Below are 23,728 nucleotides of genomic sequence, written 5' to 3'. Positions count from 1 at the left end.
CAGGAAAACACTTTCAAAGTGGTGGTTTTTTCACTTGCTTCAAGTTTTTCACATGAACCTTTTACATGTCTAACGTTTTTATTTGCTGTTAAAAAATACTGTTGGCTGGATTTTGTCGGCTTCCCAGAAAGTGAGACTTAAAAGTTAAGTCTTTAAACAACTGAACCCACGCCAAGCATCACTACGCGCCGCCCAGATCCGCTTTTAAAGCCCCTAAACTTGCCCACAACACCCGGAGACCCCGGGCTCGTCCGCTAGGACACTCAGCGCTCTTTTCCACCTTATCTAAGGACAAAGGGATGAATTCGCATTGTCCCGGGCTTCTGCTTGCTTTAGGGAGAAGGAAAAAAAACCAAAAAAAAACCCCCCAAAAAAACCAAAACCCGCCCAAAAATAAAGTCTTTAAAGCACAATATAAAAAGCGCAGGTGAGATAACAAAGGTATTGTCCCTCGCCAGCCTGGAAAGCCGGGCTACCGGCTTGTTTGTTTACTCTCAGAGCTGGCTCCTGCGCCCCCCCCCCCCCCAACCCCCGCTGCCCGGGGGCGGCCGCAGCCGCCCCCCCCCCCCCCGCCTTTGTCACCCGCCCGGGAGGGCCGGGACTACATCGCCCAGCGTGCCCCGCTGCGCCCTGATCAATGGACCTTATTTGAATAATCTGTGAGCCCTTGGACTCAGGCCAATCAGCTGTCAGGGACCCATGATAAATCGCAATGCATTATTGATAATCATAATTACTCTGACATGCGCATTCCGCCCAATGGGGGTAATTTCCCAACTCTAGGAATTTGTTGTGAAGAGGAAAATAATTGCTACTATTTTGCTCCCGATGCTGGTGCACCATGTCGCGACGGAAGCAGGCGAAGCCCCAGCACATCAACTCCGAGGAGCAGCCCCCAGATGCTGCAAGTGGTAAGGCGCAAGGGCGGGCGCGGAGCCGCGGCGGCTCCCAACTTTCCTGATGCGCGGAGGCGGCGGCCGGGGCGGCGAGGGGCGCTTACCAGGGGGGTCCTTCCATCCCCGGGCTTCTCCCGCCTCTCTGCTTCCCCCCGCGGGGTCTCCCACGGACGCGACCCCCGGCTCCCCGCGGGCTTTTTGGGGCGCTTAAAGCCCCGCGGAGCCCCGGCGCGGTGTAGTTCCGCGGGGCTGAGCGGGGCACCTCGTTATTTCGCGGGAGGGGGGTGGAACGGGGAGGGGGGGAGTTCAGCGTCGGGCCGCCCCCGAGGGCAGCGCTGCCCCGAGGGGTCCCTCGCCCTGCCCGGCTGAGGCCCCCAGCGCCCCGCACACCCCCCCGGCGTGGGCGGCGCAGCCCCGCTGCGCTCGGGGTGCAGCCGCATGGGGGGTGAGCCCCAAAGCCTCCCCAAGGCGGAGGGGACTGGGGGGGGGGGGGGGGAGGGAGGAGGAATTGCGAACAATCTTCGCGGGGGTAGGAAATGGCTCGAGTTTGGTGTCCCCGATCTGTTTTAACACTTTCTCGGTAGTTATATGAGGATTTTTGTAGGGCTTAAAAAAAAAAAAAAAAAAAAAAAAAAAAAGCCCAAACACAAAACAAACAAAAAAAAGCGCTGGGACTATTTGTTGGAGATCACAATCGCCCTGGACCTTTTGTAGCTTGACCTCCAGCCATCTTTGATTTCCGACTTCCTAAAATAACTCCGGTGAGCTAATGTGGGGTGTGCGTGAGGGCTTTGTATCTGGGTGGTGGGGGGGCTGCTGCTGCCGCAGGTCCCCGTCCCCCCTTTCAGGGGAGCTCCAGCCCCGCGCCTCGCTACGGGAAAAGCAGAAATTTGCGCTCCGATCAGCTCTGAACTGCCGGCGGGGGTGGGCGGCCAGGGAAGGGCTGGAGGGGGCACGGCAGTGCCCCCCGCGGGAGCGGCGAAGGGCCGGGGCTGCGGAGCCCGGCGTTCCTCCACCGAGCAGCATCTTCCTGCGGCGGGGGGCTGCGCTGCGGGCTCGCCCCCCGCTACTCACACCCTTGGGGCTGCCGAGGAACGTCCCGGCTGGGGAAGGGGCGGCTGGCGGGGGCTGACCCGGGCTGCGCGTGTTAGGAGCTGTTGTGGCCGTTGTGCCCAAACACTTTGTGCGTCCCCAGGGAACTTTCTTTGGGTTCTTTGCCTTCCGAAGGGACTGGGTTTGTGGGTGGTTTTTTGTTTTGTTTTTTTCCATTCCTAGAACTGCACGTTACGGGAGCTGGTTATTCCCAGCCCGCAGGAGGTTCGGACTCTTAATTTTTTTTTTTTTTCCTCCTCCCCCCTCTCTTCTTTGAGTCGAAATGGGCAATTGTTGGGTCCGGTTAATGGTGACTTAAGAAACAGCAAGCTGGCCAGAAGGCAATAAATCCCATGTTTAATGCATGACTGTTTTCCTTTGTGCATATGGTTAGGTTGGGGGATGGAGGTGATGTTTCCACATGTAAGTCTCTGCCCACTGCTGGAAAGCCACCTCCGGCTCGGCTGAAACAAAAGGGTTAATAACTCCTGATGCGGCCCGCTCGGGGCGGGGGAGGTGTGCGGGGCGGGGAGGACCGCTCCGCACCGCGCTCTCCGGGGCAATGGCCAGCTGCTTTTTTGTTGTTGTTATTGGGGCTTCCCCCCCCCCCTTCCCCTCCTCTTTTAACAACAAAACCCTGGATGGAAATCCCTCCGGGAGCCGGGGCAGCGGTGGCGCGGGCTGGGGGGACCTGGCGGAGCTCTGGCCCTGCGTGGGGTTGGAGGGGTGTCTCCTGCTGTCTCCCGTGGGTGGCGGGGCCGGGGCGGGGGGAGCGGGGCCCGGGGCTGCCGTGCGCCGCCCCGCGGCCGTGCCCCGCCGGGACCCTCCGCTGCGGCCCGGGGAGGGGGCGGCCGGTGCGGGTACCCCCGCTGGAGCCCGATCCCCGCTTCTGCTGCTGGGGGGGGGGGGGGGGGGAAGGCGGCGGCGGCTCTTGCCTCCTGCCGGCCGCCCCCGTCCAAAATACTCGCTGCTCCCCGCTCCAGGTGTGCCCGTAAATAACAAGTGATGAAGCTGCATAACGAACTCGAAATACCGCAGTGATTTGTCTGGGACATTATCGAGTATATACATAATAGTAATAATAAAATCAAGCCCTTATATTCCTTTTTGCAAGTGGGTTTTTTTTGTGTGGTGTGTTTTTTTTCTGTGGTTTTTTGTTTTTTGGTTGTTTTTGTTTTTTTATTTTTGCAAAGCGATTTGGGACCCACCTCTGTGAACAATGCAGCGAGTTAAGAAGCGGTTCTGCTAACCTGGTGATCAATTAACAGGTCAAAAAATCAGCAGGTGGTCACTGGAGAATAAGGCTACGTACTGAAAATTAGCATTTTCACAAAGGGGTTGAAAATGCCCATTGTGCTGGGTTGCTGCCATTAAAAATCTGATTGATTCGTGAAAATACAGTATCAAACTGCAACTTTTTCCTGAGAGTAAAATTGGAGATTTCTTTTAGTTAAATCCCCAGTTCGTGCGTTGAGCTCTGCAGAAATGGAGGGGGGTGTCGGTGTGTGTGTTTAACGAGGAAAGCCGAGTTTTGCGGTGGTTTCCTTGATTTTATTTTTATTTTCGGCCACCCGGAGCCCCTGCCGGCGGGGCAGGCTGGCCGGGGTGGGGGAGCACTCCCGGCCGTGCCCTGGGCTGCGCGGCCCGGGCTGCTGCAGCGGCGTGGAGGGTGCGAGGGTGCTGGGAGCCGGGGGGTGGGTGGGGTGGGGGCGATGCCCGGCTTGTTTTTCCTTTTACGTATGTGAAACATTATATTGGTTGTAGTGATGAAGCCCTTTTGCTGGGCTCGGCGGCATGTGACGTTTTGACAGAGCTGCTGCTCTAACCTTTGCCTCCTCCTGCTTGCTGTGGGTGGTAAGTTGATGTCAGGCTTACAATTAGGACTCTCATGCAATTGACCTTGGCAGCGGGGTTTGTGCCGTTTAGCTCGGTCTTAAACACTGTATTAGTGTTAAGTGTGGTCCGGGGCCGCGCCGGTGGGAGCCTCGACGGGCCACCGCGGAGGCAGCGCCGCCGAGCAGGTAGGACCGGGCGGAGGTGGGGGGGGGGACACCTCCACTTTTTGGTGGCTGTTACCGCTTTGCCTCGCAGCGAGCTCCAGCAACGCTTTAAAAATAAATAAATAACGCAGCCCGCGGCGTGGGCCATGCCCGGCCGGCTCAGGTGGATGCGGGGGTGCCGCGCTGCCGGCTGGCCCCGCCCGGGGGCGGCCGGTTCTCCGGGCGGGCGGCAGCGCAGGGCGTGAGTGCCCTCCACCGACCGGGCTGCGGCGGCGCCGGGCACCGGGCAGGGCAGCGGGCCGGCAGGACACCGGGCAGGGCAGCGGGCAGCGGGCCGGCAGGACACCGGGCCACTCGCCCCAGGCAGCGGCGCGGGGAGCGGGGCCAGCGCGGTGCTGCGCCGCCGCCTCCCACCGAACTTCTGCGGCGCGTTTCGGTTTTGTTCCTCGGAAGCGCCAAGTCGCGATAGTTGGTTCTGTTCTGAGCGGGATATTTCTCTCGAATAGGTGGGTAATCAGCAGGGCGAATCAGGTAGACGGCAGGAAAATTAAAGCCGTGAGAGAACCTGAAGGCACGGGAAGCCCTGATGAAGGTGTAACGCATGTGCGGCTCGTCCTAGGGTAGGAACATCCTGATAAATTCAGTGTAGGAAACATCCAGGCCTTTGGAATATTTCTGTAAGTAACCAGCTGTGTGTCTTGCTTACTGGAGTAAGTGATCTTGTCGTAATTACAGTTAAAATGCTTTAAATGCTGTTTTACAGTGGGAGAAGAAGGGAAACTTTGGATAGTGTAACTTCTTGGAAGTCCTAGCTTTTCAACTGGGAACAGGGGAGGTAGAAAAAAACCCCACCAACCAAACAACAAACCAAACCAAAGAAAAAACGAAGGAAGCAAGATGCTGCAGAGTAGCAGGGAACTGGCAGAGTTTTTCCACGTCTAGGACTGGAGTGGATACTTGCTAAACCTTCATGAGTTAATTTTAACTGGGGAAGTGCATGGTTATGTTAAAGTAGTTATGGAAAAACGAAGATCACCAAAAACATTAAACTCTTCGCGGGGGGGGGGGCGGGGATAATATCAGAGGAGGGGGAGGCTTGAGCTCCATTTCCTCCCAATTCAAGTGAAATGTAATTTTATCACAGAAAAAAACCAACACCCAAGATCACTAATTGCTCAGATGAGTGGTAGACAATCAGCACTTTTTCTGAAACCACATCAAACCAGACAAGAATTATTTCACTCCTCTTTTACTAGTTCCCTTAAAAAAAAATTAATTCGAGCTGTGTGGATTTTATCAGCCTTCCTTGTCGATGACCGCCTTGTCCTACACAATAGTGGATTTTTTCCATCCATTTGCCAGTGATTCAATCTAACCCCCCTGCTGGGTTTACTGCATTCTTCTAACTTATTGGATAACTAGATGCTGAGAGATAACATTCCTGAAATTCGGGGGTGGGGAGATAAAAAAAACAGTAGAAGTCCTATCCCTGGGAAGCCTTTGGAGAGGGTTAAGTGAAGTGCACAAGCAATTGTTGTGGCAGGGCTCCTCGGTAAATCCTGGTACAGTATGTGGATAGGGCTGGCTGCGCAGGGAGGTTTCTTGGCAGAGAAACCCCCCGATTTCAGACGGTTAAGTTCATGTCAGTGATAACTGCTGGGGGGGGGGGGGGCAGGGCAGCGTGGGGGCTGAGGCTAATGGGGTGCCCTGATTGCAGGCGCTGGGTGCTCCTTTGAGCCTGGGGAGAGGGTGTACGTAGAAATCAAGATGAAGAGTTTCACAGAAGCTGTTGGGTTTTTAAAGAAACAGTAAATTGCTCCATTGTTAGCCTAGAGACTACACTGCTTCTACTGCCCGTATTTTAAACCCTTTTTGACATAGGGGAAGCTATTATACTGGCTTTTTCAGAGGCAGAAGGGAAAATAAGGCATAACTCTTCCCTACTTGCCACGCAGCAAGTTGGTACAAACTGGGAATTGAATTTATTTGGAGTCCTGAGCTAGTGCCTTGCTGTCAGATAGAGGAACTGGAAACCAAAATGTGACAGCGGCAGCAAGAGCAGGCAGGGTACTGGCCCGCCTGCTGCTGCTGAACACGGTGCCTTCGGTGTACTGGAGCTTCTTTCTTTGAGGTGGCAACTGGTACTTGGGACCAGAAAAGTTACCCCTGGAGCTCCTCAGGATTATAAAAATTCAGGGCATGGGCTGTGCTGGAGACTGGAAATGGGGGCTTTGAATTCCGTGTGGGCTTATCAGTGGAGAAATAAAGTATTATCAAGGGAAGGGAGATAAATGATCAGATGCTTTGAAGCAGTTAAAAGTTTGAGGACTTGTCTAGACGTAGTTATCCTGGAATATCTCCTTGGGGTGGGCAACAGTCTTTCATGCAGACATTGCTACTCCACGTGAAATGTTTTGCATGGCTGCCACGGAGGTGCACGCTGCAGCATGAAATGCGTGTGCTCAGAGGGGAGACTGGGAGGAAGAGCTTTGTGCTCTGAACTAAAACCTGAGCTTGTTCTGCTCTACAGGGAGACTGTGGTTGGGCCTGGGAGATTGGACTGTTACAGCCTTAAATGCTAAAGGATTTGGAAGAGAGGTGTTGATGGTTTAGCCTATTCTATGAAATACCTGTTGGGTGGATGGAAATAGTTAGGGAAGTAGTAGAGTAAAGACCTTGAACCGGTGTACAGAGTAGTTACGGAAGGTTCTTGACTTTTTTTAACAGCAGTGCTTTCTTTCCTATTATATCTGTGCAGAGTCTTGAAAAGATGAGTTTAAAAATATCCATTCTTGACCTCGGTTAACCCTATTTATTGGCAGAGTTCTGAATCGCATACTACTTGTGCTTGTCTGCAGACTAGATTTCTCGGTGTATTTTTCCATAGAGTTAAATCAACTTTAGAGGCATTAATGTAATGATATTTGGGGTGGGAAATGTATGCTACTATTGTGCTTTTACTTGTTTCCTTCACTTGTGGAATCGTTTGGGCTGGAGGCGAGGAAAGCAAAGTATTTAATTCTCCCTGTTTAGCTATGAGGGATCCAAATGGTTTTGATCATGGCTGTGCTGAGACCCCCTTTCCTCCCTGTTCAAGGACTTGTAACTCTGAAATGTACATGACTAACAGAGCTGTGTACATGTAGATTTGGATTTATTCCTCTGCAGACTATAGCATAACAGGCCTCTGATACTTGCATTTTTTTAATTGATCAAGTTGTTTATTTTTTAAAAATTAAACATTCATGTGCACTTTCCATCACTCAACGTTAAACAGTTGAGTAAGTATATTTGTTGAATATACATGTAATACCCTTGTTAGCCTAACTAACATCAAGGTTTGCAATATCTTCCCCTAGAGAACTTTTACACTACCCCGAAACAGTAAGTCAACGTGCTTCAGTTGTTTGGACATGCTGCCCCTCCACCCTGCCATGTACAGGATATACACATGTATCAGATGTGTGGTTCAGTTACACCTTTAAAATGAAAGCCGCAAATAGCTCCTGTGCTTGCAGAGTCTTTGGTTCCCCTTGTAAAACAGCGTGGGCTAGTAACGTGGAACCGGAGCTGAGCCCCAAGGTGAATTTCTGGAGATGCAAGACCTGAATTGAAGAGATCTCGCAATACAAGTTCTCAGTTGTGGTTGAGGTCTGCAGTGTGCTGTGCCCCACTGGGTGCATGGGAGGTGAAGTACTTGGTGATTGTACCCTTGGCACCCATCAAAACGGGACCCATTGATGCGAGTTACAGGATATTTGACTTGACGGGGGCCGCAGTGCATCTGCGGTCCTTCCTGCTTTCCCCTCGGCTGTAGGAGCCTACAGTTCTACCTCCTGAATGCTCCTGCGCCCCAAATTCTTGCCTGCCTTGAGCTGGGTGCTACTTTGTTGGTTGAAGGATGGCTTGACTGAGCAAAAACATCCTGTTTTGGTTTAGAATTTCTCATAGCCTCTCTTCCCGTTCTGATATTTCCTTGAATGTTTGGGGTTTTGTTTTTATACTTTTTTTTTGTTTTTGTCTGTGTGCAAATAACATTCAGTCTAACCTGTGGGGCACTGGTGGAAGCGGGACAGGAGTGGACTTGCAGACCAGCTTTGCTTTCCCTGCCCCTCCCTCCCTAAAAGCGGGTGAGTTGTGGATGCAGCTAAACAGGGTGTTGTGCACGGGTCTGAAGCGACTTTGTGTGTTTTGCAAGCAGGGCTTGTTGCTTTGCTACTAATCATGAGTATCGATGCAGGCTCGTGCCCATGTGTGAGGTTCTGTAAGTTAATATTTTCTTTAGAATTTTGACTTTCTAGAGGTGGTTTTTTCATGAGAGTGTGTTTTTGAAGTATTTAAAAGCTAATATTGGAATTTTGCTTTTGTCAGCCCTCTTCGGTAGTAGTTACTTCCATCATGGCGGAGTGAAAGTTGTGTAATAGAACTGCTCTGAAGTTCCTGTGTTAACAATCTTACATGAATTTCTGAGAGGTGGCTAATGAAGAGTTACAAACTGAAGTACAAACACAAAATAAGCTTATGTGGTGTTTCACTCAGTGTTATGATGCTTTCTCTGCCTTCCTTGGGTCGTGTTCCTTTTTAAGCTGTTTTGCAGGTGCTAGCTGCCTTGCTGCAGTTCCCTTCTAACCTGTAAAAAGGGATTTGCGATAAACCTCTTTCTGCTAAGCCTTATGAGATTCCTTTTATATTATTGTTTTTCTTGAAAACAGAATTGAGATGCAGATTTCTTTGGGGGCTGCAAATAACTTGGCAGCAAAACAAAAAGAGCAGGACTTTGGATCAATTTGGAAACTTGGTTCCAGTGTCTCGTGTCTTTAACCTGCAATTCGGATGAAGTCTGTGATCTTAAGAATAGGAAGTACTTAGTCTAAATCTAGCTACTAATAACTTGACTTTCTTTTCTTTTAAGGGAGTCCACAAGACGTCCCAGGTGACGGAGATGGTGAAATGAGTTCCAAAAGGTGCCGCACGGAGGAAACAAAAATATGTGAGAAATGCTGTGCAGAATTCTTTGATCTCTCTGAATTCCTTGAGCATAAGAAAAATTGCACTAAAAATCCACCTGTTCTAATCATGAATGACAGTGAGGGAACAGTACCCCCTGAAAGCTTCTCTGAAGCTTCTCTAGGGAGCTTTCCGAGTGAGCGAATGGATAGCAGGACACGCAAGGACATTCAGGCAAAGGGCTGCGCTGGCTCTATGGAAAAGAGAGAAGGAAAAATGGATGCTGAACCGGTAGGAGGAATGTACCTTAAAATAGAACCCCCCGTCACACCTGCGGCTCCTGGGCTAAGCTATCTACCAAAATCCAAAGTACCAAACACTAACGTGACTTTGCAGACGATACGTGGCACTAAAGTGGCTGTGAACCAGCGGACCTCTGATGCCATCTCTTCTTCAGCGGCCAGTTTTAATGCTATCCCCATGATCCTGGAGCAGCTCGTGTGTTTGCAGCAGCAGCAACTCCAGCAAATTCAGTTGACGGAGCAAATTCGCATTCAGATTGCCATGATGGCTCCTCATGCCCTGCATCCTTCTATAGCAGCTGCTGCTGATCCATTAAAAGCTCTGGGCGCTCACATGTCTCAGCAGCTGTCGGCTGCTGTTGCTTTAATCGGACAAAAAGCTGGAAGCCAGAGCCTATCACTGGAATCCTTGAAGCAAGGAAAACTACCTCATTCTAACACTGGCATTGCGGCCGCCAGCTCACTGGCTGCTGGGCTTTCCTCCTCCTTCCCTCTGAAGCCGGAGGCAAGCAGAAGCCTCCCTGGCTCCATTTCTCAGTTCCCGAATCCTTTGCTACCTCAGTCCTCCAACTCCGTCATCTTCCAAAATCCACTTTCGGCTGTTTCGTCTGTAATAGATTCCTCCAAGAAGGGGAAGGGAAAACCTCCCAACATCAGCGTGTCTGAAAGCAAACCAAACGTGGAAGAGCCGTTCTTCAAACACAAGTGTAAGTTCTGCGGCAAGGTCTTTGGCAATGACAGTGCCCTGCAGATTCACCTCCGTTCCCACACCGGTGAAAGACCCTACAAATGTAACATTTGCGGTAACCGCTTTACAACCAAAGGAAACCTTAAAGTGCATTTTCAGCGTCACAAAGACAAATACCCCCACATCAAGATGAATCCTTACCCAGTTCCTGAGCACCTGGACAATGTTCCCACTAGCACTGGAATCCCGTATGGGATGTCTGTGCCACTGGATGAGTCTAACCTAATTGCGGATAGCAAACCTGTCCTACCAACTCTGCCTACCTCTGCGGCCACCAGCGCACCTCAGGCAGTCTCCAGCCTGGCAGGCGTTAAGGAGGCTCTGCCTGGTACGTTCCCAAGCGACCTGCAGTCACGGCCTTCTCCAGAAAGCGAGGGTGGCTCTTCCTCGTCGGGAGCGGTTGGTCACGAATCGGGAGCGGAGCAGAGCCTGAGCTCGCCGCAAGCTGCCTGCAGCGTGAGCATCTTCCATGCAAGTGGGCCAAACGAGCAAGGCTCAGAAACATCAAAGCTTCAGCAACTGGTTGAAAATATCGACAAATCCACTGCTGACCCCAACGAGTGCCTGATCTGTCACAGAGTGCTGAGCTGCCAGAGTTCGCTCAAAATGCATTATCGTACTCACACCGGAGAGAGGCCATTCAAGTGTAAAATCTGTGGCCGTGCCTTCTCCACTAAAGGGAACCTTAAAACTCATTATGGTGTCCACCGGGCCAATACTCCTTTGAAGATGCAACATTCGTGTCCTATTTGCCAGAAGAAGTTTACAAATGCGGTTGTGTTGCAGCAGCACATCCGCATGCATATGGGGGGACAAATACCCAATACACCAATGCCAGAAAACACCTGCGACAATACTGACGTGGATCCCACTGCGGCTGAGAAGAACGGAGACATCAGCCGCCCAGATGAGACCATGGAAAGCATAGAGATGGAAGAGGAGCTGGATGCTCAGGATGGCCCTAGGAGTTCTTCAAAACCTCCTACTCCATATGATGCACAATCAGAATCGCCAGCCACAGCAGCCACCTTTTCTGGGATTGCAGCGCTGGAGAATCAAATGAAGATCGTCAACTCCGCTTTGAACTTGCAGCGGCAAAGCAGCTTGAAGTCTAGTGACAACGGCTCAGCAGAAAGCGATGGTATGACTAATGATTCTTCTTCCGTGGCAGGAGATCCAGATTATCAGAATGGCAGGAGTCCTGCTGCCTCCGAGTCTGCATCGCTCCAGGCTCTGTCCCCAGCCAACAGCCAAGCTGAAAGCGTAAGGTCAAAGTCACCTAGCTTCAACAATCAAGAAGATACAGGCGCGGGAAATAAGTCAGAGGGTCCTGAGAACGCTTCTGCAGAAATGGAAGGGGTTGTCGGTGCTTTGGATTTAACTTACGGCAATATTGGTCGAAAGGTCATTAAAGAAGAACCTGGGTTACACTTTGCAAACGGAGAATATGGTGAGTAATATGAAATGCTGGTAATAACTGGGGGTGGGGTGGTAGGACTGGAGGAAATCCATCTCTGAAAGAACTCCCAGGAGCCAAAATCTCCTCAGCTTACCCCTCTTCTTTCTCCTCTGTTTGCATAGGGGTGTATGCCCTGTAAATTTTTCCTGACTCAAGATTCAACATAATTTGAAGACTTAAGTGCTGTTGTCTCCTGCAAGGGGTGGCATAGAGGTCGTTAAAAAAATAGGGGTTGTGCACTTAGTATCTTCCGTGGGCTCACCTGATAACCTCCCTATAGCTCTCTAAAGATACACCTTTGTGTTTCATGGAAAACTGCTTAACCCAAGAATGTGACACTAAAACTCTAGACTCTTTTGTAGGGGTTTTGAGGTCTTTAGCGTTGAGGCTAATGATGATCTGAATTTGACCTGAAAGTGAGGCTTTCAAACTCCTAAGCTCATCAACAAAAATAAGATTGAACGGATTTCTTTCAGAGCATCCTAGCAAGTGTAGAGGCAGCCCTGCCGTGTGTCTTCGGAGGGCTTTGCAGGCAGGCTCCTCAGGCACGTGCAGCTCCTCTGGTGTCGTAGCCAAACTTAAGCTTGGAAGCAGGAAGAGGTTAGGATAAACGTCTATCTTTGCTTTCTTTCCAGGTCGAAGTAGTATTCCAGCTGCTTTTGTTAGAGCCCCACCAGCCCTCATCAAAATGGAGATGCCTGGCGAGCGTCCCATTAGCACTAGCCATTTCATTGGCCCACCAGCTCTCTCCCCTGGTGTTGCCCCTCTCCTCGTGCCACGACCAAAATTCTGCCGTCCCGCCAAACAGCACATCTGCACTACGTGTGGGAAGAACTTCTCCTCTGCCAGTGCCCTTCAGATTCACGAACGGACCCATACTGGTGAAAAGCCATTTGCCTGCACCATCTGTGGGAGAGCCTTTACAACAAAAGGAAACCTGAAGGTAAGTTGTCTCTTATGTTGTGATCCCCTTTGTTGGGGAAAGTCATACCAGAGAGAGAAAAACTATTGCTAATACTTGTCCTGCTGTTGAGGATGACGTTGGTTTTCATTTAGTTCCTCAAATGGTTATCTTTGACTCTTGTCTCTCCTTCCTGCGATTCTCCACACAACTTGCTAAGCACTCTACTAAAGACCACCCACAGAAATCCTTGCTACTGTCCTTGGCTTTCCTTTTTGGATGGGAGGGAAGGCTTAGCCTTTACTAAGCAGATTGCTTTGTTTTCGTTTGGATTTGGATGTGTCAAGACGTAAACATTTCATGGACTCGGTGCTACAAAATGATGCCTACAGAATACATGCATTACACTGGCCTGCTCGAAGCACCATGCAGGACAAAGAGGGCTAAAACTGAGAGCATAATCCTGAGATGGCACAAAGTACTTGGGGACCGTGTCTGAGCACTTGCTGCAGAAGTGCTGCAAGTCTCTCCTCACTGTCACATTAATCTATTTGCCCTGGAAGGGACTGGCAGCTCCCTCACACAGAGGCTTCTCACTTGCCATGTGAACCTCTTCAGGCTCTTCAGTCCTCTTGCGTAAATGCTGGTGGGTAGGGAAAACACTGCAGTTTGTGAGCAGTCGCTGGCTGGAAGCACTAGCAGTATGTTTGTGGAGTGGAAGATTTTAGGTTAGGTGTAGCCTCTCTTCCAATTCCCTGGTGTGGGTTTTTTTTTTTATTTTTTGCATCAGCTACTATTTTCTTTCAATGTAGCCTGTTCATAGCAAATAACGCGGCTTTAATTTTTTTGTTGGGAGAGGAGAATTTTTGGCAACGCCACTTACAAGAAGTGTGAAAACACAGTCCTACAAGCACTTGGGCAGTAAACTTCAGAGAGCCATGGTGGTGTCAGGCAGTAGAATCTCTCTTACACGTGCCAGGAAGAGAAAAAAGACAAGAACTAGCCAGCTTAAGTACTTAAAATGGAGCATGCGTGACTGAGCAGCTTGGCTGTAAGCGAAGCAGAACTTGGGTATACCGTAAAAGAACTGCGGTATTAATGATTGTCTTTACTTTTTCCCCTCTGCAAGGTCCATGTAGGAACTCACATGTGGAATAACTCTGCCAGACGGGGAAGAAGGCTTTCTATTGATAACCCCATGGCTCTGCTGGGGAATGATCCCAAGAAGGTATCTGAAATGTTTCCAAAGGATATAATGCCTCCTTCAGTGAGCATTGACCCCACAGTATGGAATCAGTACGCAGCGGTACTCAGCAATGGCATAGCAATGAAGACTAACGAGATCTCGGTGATCCAGAGCGGTGGCTTATCTAGCCTTCCAGTCACCATTGGGGGTGGTTCGGCAATAAATACTGCTACGGTCTCCAAAATAGATGGGACCCAGTCTGGGACTGGTTCTGATGTGGAGAAGGCCAGTGGTGCTGCTGCAGACAATGTGCCAAAACACCAGTTCCCTCACTTCATGGAGGAGAACAAAATTGCTGTTAGTTAAAAACTCTAGTGATGTTGACGTACAGAAAGAACAAATATATATATACACAAACATATATTTTTAAGAGATTCCACTTCAGCCTCCTATTTTCCTATTGACGTGCAAATGATTTTATGGTTGTCTTTGTAAGAGTTGCCCAGAGTACAATCATGATATTGCTTTGCAAATAGTAAATAATAAAGAATAGGATTTCCTTCTATTTGGAAAGATGCGGGTCTTGCAAAGTAGTTCTTACGTGTGACTTTAAAGTGTACAGCCTTACAGAAGTTTCTACAACTTGAAATTCCAAAGTTTAGTTACCTCTTTGTTTAGAGTGAAATACTTGGGGGTTTTGAATAGAGTGGAAACAACCTACTGTTGACAGAAAAGCTTCTATTTACTGATGAGAAATGAAAACTATTAATGCGGGTAAATATCCTAGAATGTCTGCCACCCTCTTAGAAATAGTTTTTCTGTTTGGATTTTTGGCTCTGTTGGTTTCTGAATGTACTTTTTACTATAATGGCTATGAAAACTACAAAAAAATTTTTTTTTTTAAATTCCTTTTTTGCCTCAGAAGTTCTATGAAGAGAAAGTTGCTGTTTTTCTTTAATCACTGCTCCTAAGGAATTAATCCTCTGTATTGTTGACTGCTGCTTATTTAATACTACTACTAGGACAGTCCTTCAGTTAATAGTGCCAAAACTCCTACTTCCAAAGATGTGCAGTTTTTCCTAGATGTTTTATTTCAATACCGAGAGCCCTAAACAAGCATGGGTGGGTATGTATATACTTTTTTTTTTTCCTCTCTTGAAAGGGAAGACTTGCCTTGGGAAGTCAGGTCTAAAAGCTCTGCAAGGAATCTCAGGTGACTGTTGCAATTAGGCATGGGAACTGGTTTCCTTAGCAAGAGACTTTTTTATGTTTATTTTTTTCGTTTGGGTAATTTAGAAGATCAGTCTGTGTAAACCTGTATTTAAATATGAAGTATTCATGCTTAGGTTAAATGTTTCGTGGGTTTTTTGGATGGCATTCCTACTCTGGTCATTAAGTTTCTTGGTGGTCTGTGAACTTACATTCTACCAAAATGGTAATTAATGATCCATGTGTATTGTATGAAGGTTGCTGGGATAGTCATCTGGATTCTAAGTTATCTACCTCATTTTTTCCTTTTGTAGCTGTAGTGTCTATTTTTCTATTAATGACCACTGTAATGAACTGAGATTCAAGCAGATGCTTCCATGCACTATCTGAAACCAAAACCTGATGTATTAGTGGAAGCACCTGAAGACTTACTGGACTGACCTTTCACTAGTCCTCTAATGTCTGCTGGAACTGTATGTGTAATGGGATCTAAACCAGACTGGAAAGTGAGCATTTGGTATGGAAGGACTGAACGATGGAAAGAAGTCTAGTTGTTGACTGCAGGAAATCTTCAAGTCCAGTCTCTGTTGTGGAAGGCCCCAAAAATGCAGATTACCAAAAGTTTGTGTAATGTTGTTGCACCTGATTCTTGCTTATGATCTCTGTATGCCGAGTTGTGCCTTTCCTGCTGGACTTGTAAGAACATACCAGTACCTGTTTACACTGTAAAATGGATATTGTTACATAGACCATGCAAAAGGCATCCCAATTGTCAAGTTTCTGCATTGTGAATGTATGATTATTAAGAACTCTGTAGTTTTGAGTATCTACTGATGCGTTTTTGTTGACGTTTTGAGAATAAATTTTGGGATGGCTTTTTCACACTTAGTGCTTAAATTTTTCTGGTAAAGCATTTGTCTCCCGAAGAGCAAGTTCAATAGGCAGCATGCTGTCTCACTCCAGTGACTTTTAAAATCCATGATCTAGGGTTATGCTTTAGGTCGTTACTTCAAACAACAGAAACTAGGTAGCAGTGGAGGAATCTAGATCACTTCCTTGAGAACAGCTGGGGTTTGATATAGGGATTGGTACTTGCCAGGGATGTTGATTCCCATGCTAAAATAGAATGACAGTAATATGTGCAGTAATTCCTGTACTATGATCACCCTAGAAAGGGAAATGAATACTAAGTTATCAAATTGCCAGTGCCTGAAGGTGCTGGGTGCATAGAAAAATGATAACTTCCCCTAAAAAGCAAAGGACAATGGCTCTGAAAACAGCCCTGATATGGGAAATACGGTAATGGAAAAGTGTTGACGCTCTAATGCTCATAACCGAAAGTAGCAAATGGATTTTGTACGTAGGAGCTAACAGTGGAGGAAAATAGTGCAGAACTGGTGTAGCCATAAGGTGCAACACTTCCACCATCAGTGGGTGCTGCCTGATCATGGTGGCCCTTGCACAAGGCTCATACTTGGGAGTGGAGGGGAAAAAAAGCCGAAAGGAAACACTTGCTCTCTTGGCTCTACCACCAGGCTCTGGAAGAATGAAAAAAGAAGGTGGGGGGAGGGCAGGATCCAGGTGTGAGGTGGTCTGGGAAGGTGGGTAAAATAAACATAGGAGCAGGAGGGAAGGTAACACGTGGTGGATGTGCAGGAAGGTAGAAAGCATGCAACACTTGGATAGTCTACACAGAGCATGCAGTTGTTTAAAAGCAGCACTGTAGTTCCAGGATGCAAAATATTTAATGCAAGAGAAGCCACAACCCTTCTCTGCTCAGGGAAACCAAGGGATTCTGATCTGAACCACAGTGGATGAAAAGTACAGCAAGAGGCATCTCAGTGGCGATGAGTGAAAATAAACTGTATGCTTATGGTAGCAGTGTGGATACTGTTCTCCACCACAGAGCTTATAACCTGCTTGGAGAGCAGTGTGGTGCTGGGTGCCTGGGCTGCTGCCAGAGCTGCTGCGCAGTCCCTTCATCTTTGGGCTGGGTTTCGGGCTGGCTGCTTACACTGCTGGTCCCCACGCAGGACGTGCTGCCTGTGCAGGACTAACTGCAGCAGCACTTGGAGCAATGTGGTATGCAAGAGGTGTTTGATTGACGGGAGAAGTGGATCACATCTAAAAACCTGCCCTAACTGGGAAATCTGCTCTCCAGCATGGGCCAGCTGTGGGAACTGTGAAACTGGTCTGGCTTCAACAGGACTTCTGATAACAAGCCTGCTCTCCACTGATCGCTTGGTACCAAGTGGTACCGTGATGATGCCATGAAAATATGTCAGCAGCAGGAGGAAACAAGCAGTTTTGCTAGCAGAAAACCAATAAAACCTGCTGTCTTGGGCCTTTGCAACCTGGTAGTATCTGTTTGATGTCTCCTCATCCAAACAGCTCCTGAAGTTTGGGGTCTCTCTTAAATGTAGATGCTGAGCCTGTCCTACAGGGGCTGAGCTCACATGGCAGCTTAACCTCACAAGGTGCCAAGCTGTGGGGCTCTGACTGCCTTTTCATGACCATCTGTAAGAATGCAATTATGTATTTAGATCTCTGCCTTCTTGAACTGTATCGGTCAACAGGTTGGAAGTTAAGGGGATACGAGGAGGAAGAAGGAGGTTATTCAAGCATGAACTGTGGTCTAGAAATGTCAGGAAACCACTGGGAAACCAGGACAACAAGAGGTTTTGGCAAATAGTTGTATGATATCCTGCAGCATAGGGTTGCTGGGGGGAATCAGGTGGATTCAGTTAGGGTCTGCCTTGGCCAGGTGGACAGCAGTGATGATGAAATGATGTGGCTTGGCACTGCAGGCGCTGCAAGGCTTTACTCTCCAGGCCACGGTGTCAAAGCGCTGGCGGTGCCCAAAGCTGTATCTCACCGCTCAGTGGCAAGGCAGCCCCAGGCTGGAGCGGAGCAGGATCCCCAGCTAAGCCACTGTGGGCGAGTCTTGGGTCTTATCACAAAACCTGAGGAACGGGTAAGACCTATCCAACCACTGTCCCCACAGCAGGAAGCGGGCTGTGCCACAGGGATATTTCTGCTGGAGGTAGCTGGGGGGCAGACTGTGTTTCCAAAGCAAGCAGGACTAGGAATTACCTGCTCTCCTGTGTGCACGAGCTGAACCAACACCTTCTGAAACTCAGTGTGGTGGAACTCACCGCACCGGCGTGTGCAGTTTACAGTAACATTGCATCTTAACAATTACAAAAGACAGCTGATTCTCTTCTGCCCTGTGCTGATAAAGATTAGGAACAGGTTTACCAGAGCTAATGTAGCTACATTGGTGTGAGAGCAGGAGTGAGCACGGTATGTGCGCTGTCTCTGCTCATTAGCCTCTCTTCTTGCCTAAAGGACTCTCCTGTTAGTTGTTACTGCTTACTTTGCTCATCGCAAATGCCCAGGCTGTTGCTTTTGTGTAAGTAGCGTACCTACTTGCATGAGCTAAGGTAAAGGCTGGCTTACTTAAAATGTTAAGTTTGAACTTAAAAGTTGCTTTAAAAAAGAAAAAATCCATTAGGTTTACCTTACTGTATTAGCTCTGTTCCTCTACAGAAACATTTCTCTTGACCTACACTTTCTATTCAAGACTTGTGAGTTTGTCTGAAGATGCTGTAGGTAATCTAGCTCTCTGGTAATAAAGCTCTCTGGGCTGAGCTCAGTGAGGCTGATTGCCTTTCCAACAGCTGGCAGCGAGGAGGTGGGAGCCTTCCCAGGGCTACTGATAAATACAGCACGGAGCAAAGTGTAAATTGCTGTCGAGGTTGAATCCACAGAGCGAAAAGGACCTACCTGGCTGAGGCGTTTGAGCCAATGGAATGACAGAGAGGCTGAAACAAAGGAAAAGGGATGAGTATTGCATTAATTTTTTGTTTTTCCTTTTGAAAGCCGTGGTGCTTGCTGCAGGGTTTGCAGTACCTTTGAAATCAGGAGAGATGATGCCTTCTATTTGCAAAATAACAGTTTCAGCAGAAAGCCTTTTTAGTGTCTGTGGTCCCATGAAGTTACTGCTACGCTGCTGAGGCTTTCAGGGTCTCTTTCTGTGTTGTGTGCTCAGATGAGAGGGCTCTTCCCTGCGTGCACCTCCCACAGCCTCCCTGCTCGTGCTCACCGGTGAGCGCTCTGCGATACTGGTGTGTAAGTGAGCTGGTGAACTGGACTCCCATGTGTTTGACTTCAGCTCACGTTCATCACTGACCTAGAAAAGCGTCTGTCGTTGCACAGCCACAGCTGGACAGGAAACCTAACTCCAAAGCAGAGAAAAGAGCCGGCAGTCAGACGCTCCTGCCTATTATCGTATTATCTATTTCAATATCGTATCTTCTATTTTCTGCATTTTGAGTTAATTGCTTATAAAGGGCAGTGGGTTTTTTACAACATTTTGATTGCTGTTAATACCACTGATACTCAAAGCTATCTTTGATTTATTGGAAAGCATGCTTTTTAATGCCTACTGTCTTCGATTTATTGGAAAGTGTGCTTGTTAATGCCTATTGTAACTGAATTGTGTGCTGGACATCCCAGCCCATGTAAGCAGCGTCTCTCTCCTTTCAAACTTATTAGCTTCTTTGGTTTCATATCTTGCAGTCCAAAGATTAACTTCTCTGACTTAATTACTTCATGAAGAAAATGTCTCAATTAGAATTAGAACAGGTGGATCTCATTGTGTGCCTTATTTTCCAGTGCTTGGTTTAGGCAAAACCCAGACATCACTAAAGATTTGTGTAAAAGTGTTTCTCTAAAGAAAACTAAAAAAAAACCAAATCAAGTAAAACCCACAAATTAAATATTTTTTTAGTCAAACATAGAATCTAAATATATAGAGAAGAGCAAAGGTGCTGTCCTTAATATCAACACAATAGCTAGAATGACAAGGGCAAAAGGGAAGAACAGGGTGAAATAAAAAGACCACAACCTCGAGCAGCAGTGAGCATCCGTGTAGGGTAAGGGATATAAATCCACTCTTGCTGTGTTTGTGTCTTTTTTAACAGTGGAGTTCGGACACAGCTTCTGTAGGCTTGGAAGCATGAAAACTACCTCTGCTGGAAATGTGCTGTCACCCTCCCGGTCACTAAGGAATTGCTGGAGCAGGAGGGAAAGCGGAGAAGCTGAAACCTCTCTTCCCTAGCTCCTCTCTGATGCCAGAGGCTGGCTTTGGTGGGCAGATACCACGTCTGAGTTTTCATGGTGGGTCAGGATGTCTCTGTGTTCCTTCTTAATCTGGCTAAGCAGAACACATTGAACAGCACGACAAAGCCTTTCTAAAACCAGCTTGGTAATTGTTGTGTAGAGATGTTCCTATGCTTCTGCTTATGTAGGTTTAGGGACAGATATGATTCAAAGCATAAATAAGATACCATTTTTACTAATAATGATCTTCATTAATCTTCAAACAGCTCATTTAGGCCTTAAAAAAAAATCCAAATGAAAAACCCCAAAACAAACTGTGAGCAAACCAAAAGTCAAAGCACCCAGTTCATGAAAACATGAGAATGCGAGGGCTGGTGCACAAAACGTGGTGTGTTGTGAACAGAAGGGTGATGCAGGGGGAACATATGGGGTAAATAACTGATTGACAAATAATGTGTGTTCTTAGAGCCGTAATATAGAATGTCCTGAAACCTTTCATGCCTATTATCCTCCTAGATACTCAATGGCTTTGCAGTCCTATGTATGTGATGACAGAGGATGCTTTTAAATCAAGTTAACTGAATTGGCTTAACAGCCCTTTACAGTACTGTAGATCCACTTTGTAAAGTTTGTTTTAGAAAAATTTGTCTCCATGCAGTCTAGATGTTCAGAACACCAAACTTGTTTTTTTTTTCCTTTTCTAACACACCAGTTTGATTACTTATGTCCTTAAAGTTCAGCACACATTCAGGTGATTCGCTGCTTTGGGGTACCTAAATCTCTGTATGTATTGAAAGTACTCCACCCCTCTCAACTCATAATGTCCAGGTTTGGAAAAAGTCAGATTTCCTTATTACTTATTCTTCTGGTCCCCCATCAATTCTTTCATTCTTAACTGACAAAATAACCACTTCATGTAGGTGGTTGTTTTGGTTTTATAAAATTTGCAAATACAAAATGTGTAACAAATACCAATTTATTCTCAGTTTATAGCTTTGCATTTTTTGTCACAGCCACAGGATGTGTAACACAAATAAAACCAGTATGGCGAGAATTCCCAAAACAGCTACAGCTAATAACAAAATCATTTCAAGAGCTAGCAAAATAAAAACATGAGTTTATTTGTCAAGAAATCTGCACCTTTTTCTTTCTTCATTTCTTATATTTGGCAGCTGCCCTAGGTGAATGACAGTTTGACTATCATTTTATTGAAAATTGGGTACTGAAGGTTTGTTTTCTTCTTGATCCACAACATATAACTGCAAGAAAGAAAAAGATCCTGTACAAATACTGCACTTCCTCAGATCAGCATGAGAAGTATCGGCTCTGAAACTTCATTATGAGAATACCAAATGTTCTCTCTATAACAGAGCCTATGGCAGTATGAGCTTTATTGTTGTTTCCCTTAGCAAGTGTTGATGGATTTATGGAGGGCTTCATTAAATATAGGCTTAAAGGATATCCGCTATCGCCCACTTGTCAAAAGAAAAAATAATATCAAAGCCATCCGCGCAGATCAGAGATGCAGGTGTTAACAGTGCATTATAATCTGGTAGTGTTTAACTTGCCAATTAATTGCAGTAGTCTTGTCTGAGTTCAGATGTTTAAAAGATAAATTTAAAAGATGAATGTATCTTGTGTAGGCTTAGGGCAGACGTACCATGATTCCATATTGCTAATGATTCTTGCTTCGGCATCCCAGTTCATGTTTGCATTCCTCTTACTGAAATGCTCCTTCCTAGCAATGACTCCGTGTGCAAGTGGCCACCAAGCCCCAGGAACAGGCAGTTTTTGCACATTTGCTCCTATTTTGAGAGACTGAATGTCATAGTCTGAGCCTGTTTCAGTGCTGCTGTGAGAAAAAGTGATGTTCCACCGCACCAAACCTGCCTCTTTCCTTGTCATTTGTGGGAGTGAGCCAGTAGCATGGGGACATAATGTGGTGTACCAGGCTGCCTGCTGCACAGTTACTGCATGACTGCAAGTTTGCAAGCCCTTAGCAACCAAATCCCTACTCCTGCCTGATGTCTTCCTTACAAACGGTGCAGCTGCAAACAGCTCTGAAACAAAGCTCAAAATACCATGTGCAAAGGAGTTGCACCTTGGTGTTTGTAAAATGTGCACTTGTGAAATCAGATAATAACAGGTACAAAGAATAATGTCACAACTCAAATTGTCAGAGTTATAAACATTTTGTGCAACCAGTTACACACCTATAGCCTGAGATATCTCCTTAGATGTCAGAATTATCTATAATTTGATACTCATCTTTGGGGGGGTGGTTTAAATAAATAAGGTGAGGTAAAACAAATGTAGTTTCAAAATTGAATTAATCTTCCAGCATATAAAAAGTCAAACAGAATATTATTCTGACCTTCTGCAGCATTCATGAGGCAAAACCACTGGCGTCCTATGCATAAAAACCTCATTTATTTAGTAGCACAACTGAAAGAAACTGAAGAAAATTTATAGCGTATTGTGCTAAAAAGGTAATGAGTACAATTTGCAAGTGCATTGTCAAAACCACCATCTATTGTTTGAGTGGGAAACTGGCACTAGGACTGGCTCCTTGGGGGAATATCGGCACACCCCCAAAACAGAGTTTATTTACATGTTCTTTAATCAGTGGAGCTTAGAGACCTGGATGCAGTTGAGGATCAGTGAAAGCATTGGAAGGCATCACCTGTGGGTCAGAAGCTGGTGTCACAGGCAGGGAGGAGGCGGTGCTCCACCGCAGAGGCGTGATGGATGGAGAAATGGGGGGAGAAAGACAAAAAAGGGCAGGAAGGCCGTCTTCCAGACCGCTGGGCACCACTGTGGCAAAGGCTCATGGACACAGAAATTTCTGGCTTGATGGAGGCACACCCCACCAGCCAGTTGCATCCATAGGCTGTGCTTTGCCAGGCTGAACTTTCACTTGCCTTTGCAATCATGAATGGCAGACCATAAGGCTCATGACTGTTCAGTGCATAAAACGTAATCCTGCTTGCAAAGCAAGTGTGCTTGTGCTGGGAAAAAATATTAAATCATTCCAATCAGCAACATGGTAGTTTTGTACAACATTTCACATTAAAAATGGGGGCTCAACCTTGGACTTGCCAATAAACAATTTCTGGTTTTGAAATGGGATCTATAACATGCAGTGATGAAAACACTGACAGGATGCGATAAACTTGCCCTACAGGGCAGCCTCAGGGGTGGCCAAGTGGTCCGGCATCGGTTCTAGGACAAATCATTTGGGGGGGGAGCGGGCAGGGGAATAAAACTCTGCATGCTCTGGTGATAATTTAACCACCAGTCCTGGGCCCTGGGAGAAAAAAACATAGATAATGATTTATAATTATGAAAAATAAATCAGTTCCTTTTAATTAGCTGTTGTGCAGTATGCATTCTGCAGCTTGCAGGGTTCCTTTGTGAGCCTCAGGTTCTGTGCTTGCAAAAATGGAGCATAACAGGAAAAAGTCCGTGGCATCAGAAAAAACAAATTAGGTTTTATTTACTTGATTTAACAGACTTCTCAGTCTGAGGCTGGAGGTTTTCCTTTGGGCATTCCTTCTCAACACGCAAATGAAAATCAAAGACTTGGAAATCAGGAGAGCATGTACCTGCTGTGAATGGGGAGATCCCATGTAAAATCTTTACAGCAAAGCTAATGCTATGGAAGAAATATGTCAGGGAGGGGGTTTAGCCCACTGGGCTACAGCCTAGTCTGGATCTTTCCCAGTGATTTTCTAACTGAAAATCAAAAACGTTACAATGCAAGGCAAAAAATTAGAGTGCCCTTAAGGGAGGCTTTGGACGTTTGAATCCTCAAATGCTGCAGGAGTAAGCCTGCAGGCTGCAGCCTCACTGTTGCTTGATTTC

At 47.1% G+C, this 23,728-nt stretch overlaps 1 protein-coding gene across 2 annotated transcripts; it reads left to right on the top strand.

Annotated features, from left to right (window-relative positions):
- Positions 1–714: 714 nt before the first annotated feature.
- SALL4 (spalt like transcription factor 4) lies at positions 715–15,624 on the top strand. Of its 2 annotated transcripts, none has more exons than XM_056354857.1 (4): positions 715–911; positions 8,901–11,435; positions 12,080–12,387; positions 13,475–15,624. In XM_056354857.1, exons 1-4 carry the CDS (start codon positions 842–844, stop codon positions 13,895–13,897), a joined length of 3,336 nt encoding a protein of 1,111 aa, XP_056210832.1. In that variant the 5' UTR covers positions 715–841; the 3' UTR covers positions 13,898–15,624. The 2 variants fall into 2 exon arrangements, with proteins under 2 accessions (XP_056210832.1, XP_056210833.1); XM_056354858.1 differs by lacking the exon at positions 715–911 and adding an exon at positions 1,565–1,657.
- Positions 15,625–23,728: the final 8,104 nt, after the last annotated feature.

The sequence above is a fragment of the Falco biarmicus genome, chromosome 10, assembly GCF_023638135.1.
Source record: "Falco biarmicus isolate bFalBia1 chromosome 10, bFalBia1.pri, whole genome shotgun sequence".
NCBI classification, from domain to species: domain Eukaryota; kingdom Metazoa; phylum Chordata; class Aves; order Falconiformes; family Falconidae; genus Falco; species Falco biarmicus.
Note: the sequence above shows the minus strand (reverse complement) of the source record. Positions and strands in the feature narration are given on the sequence as shown.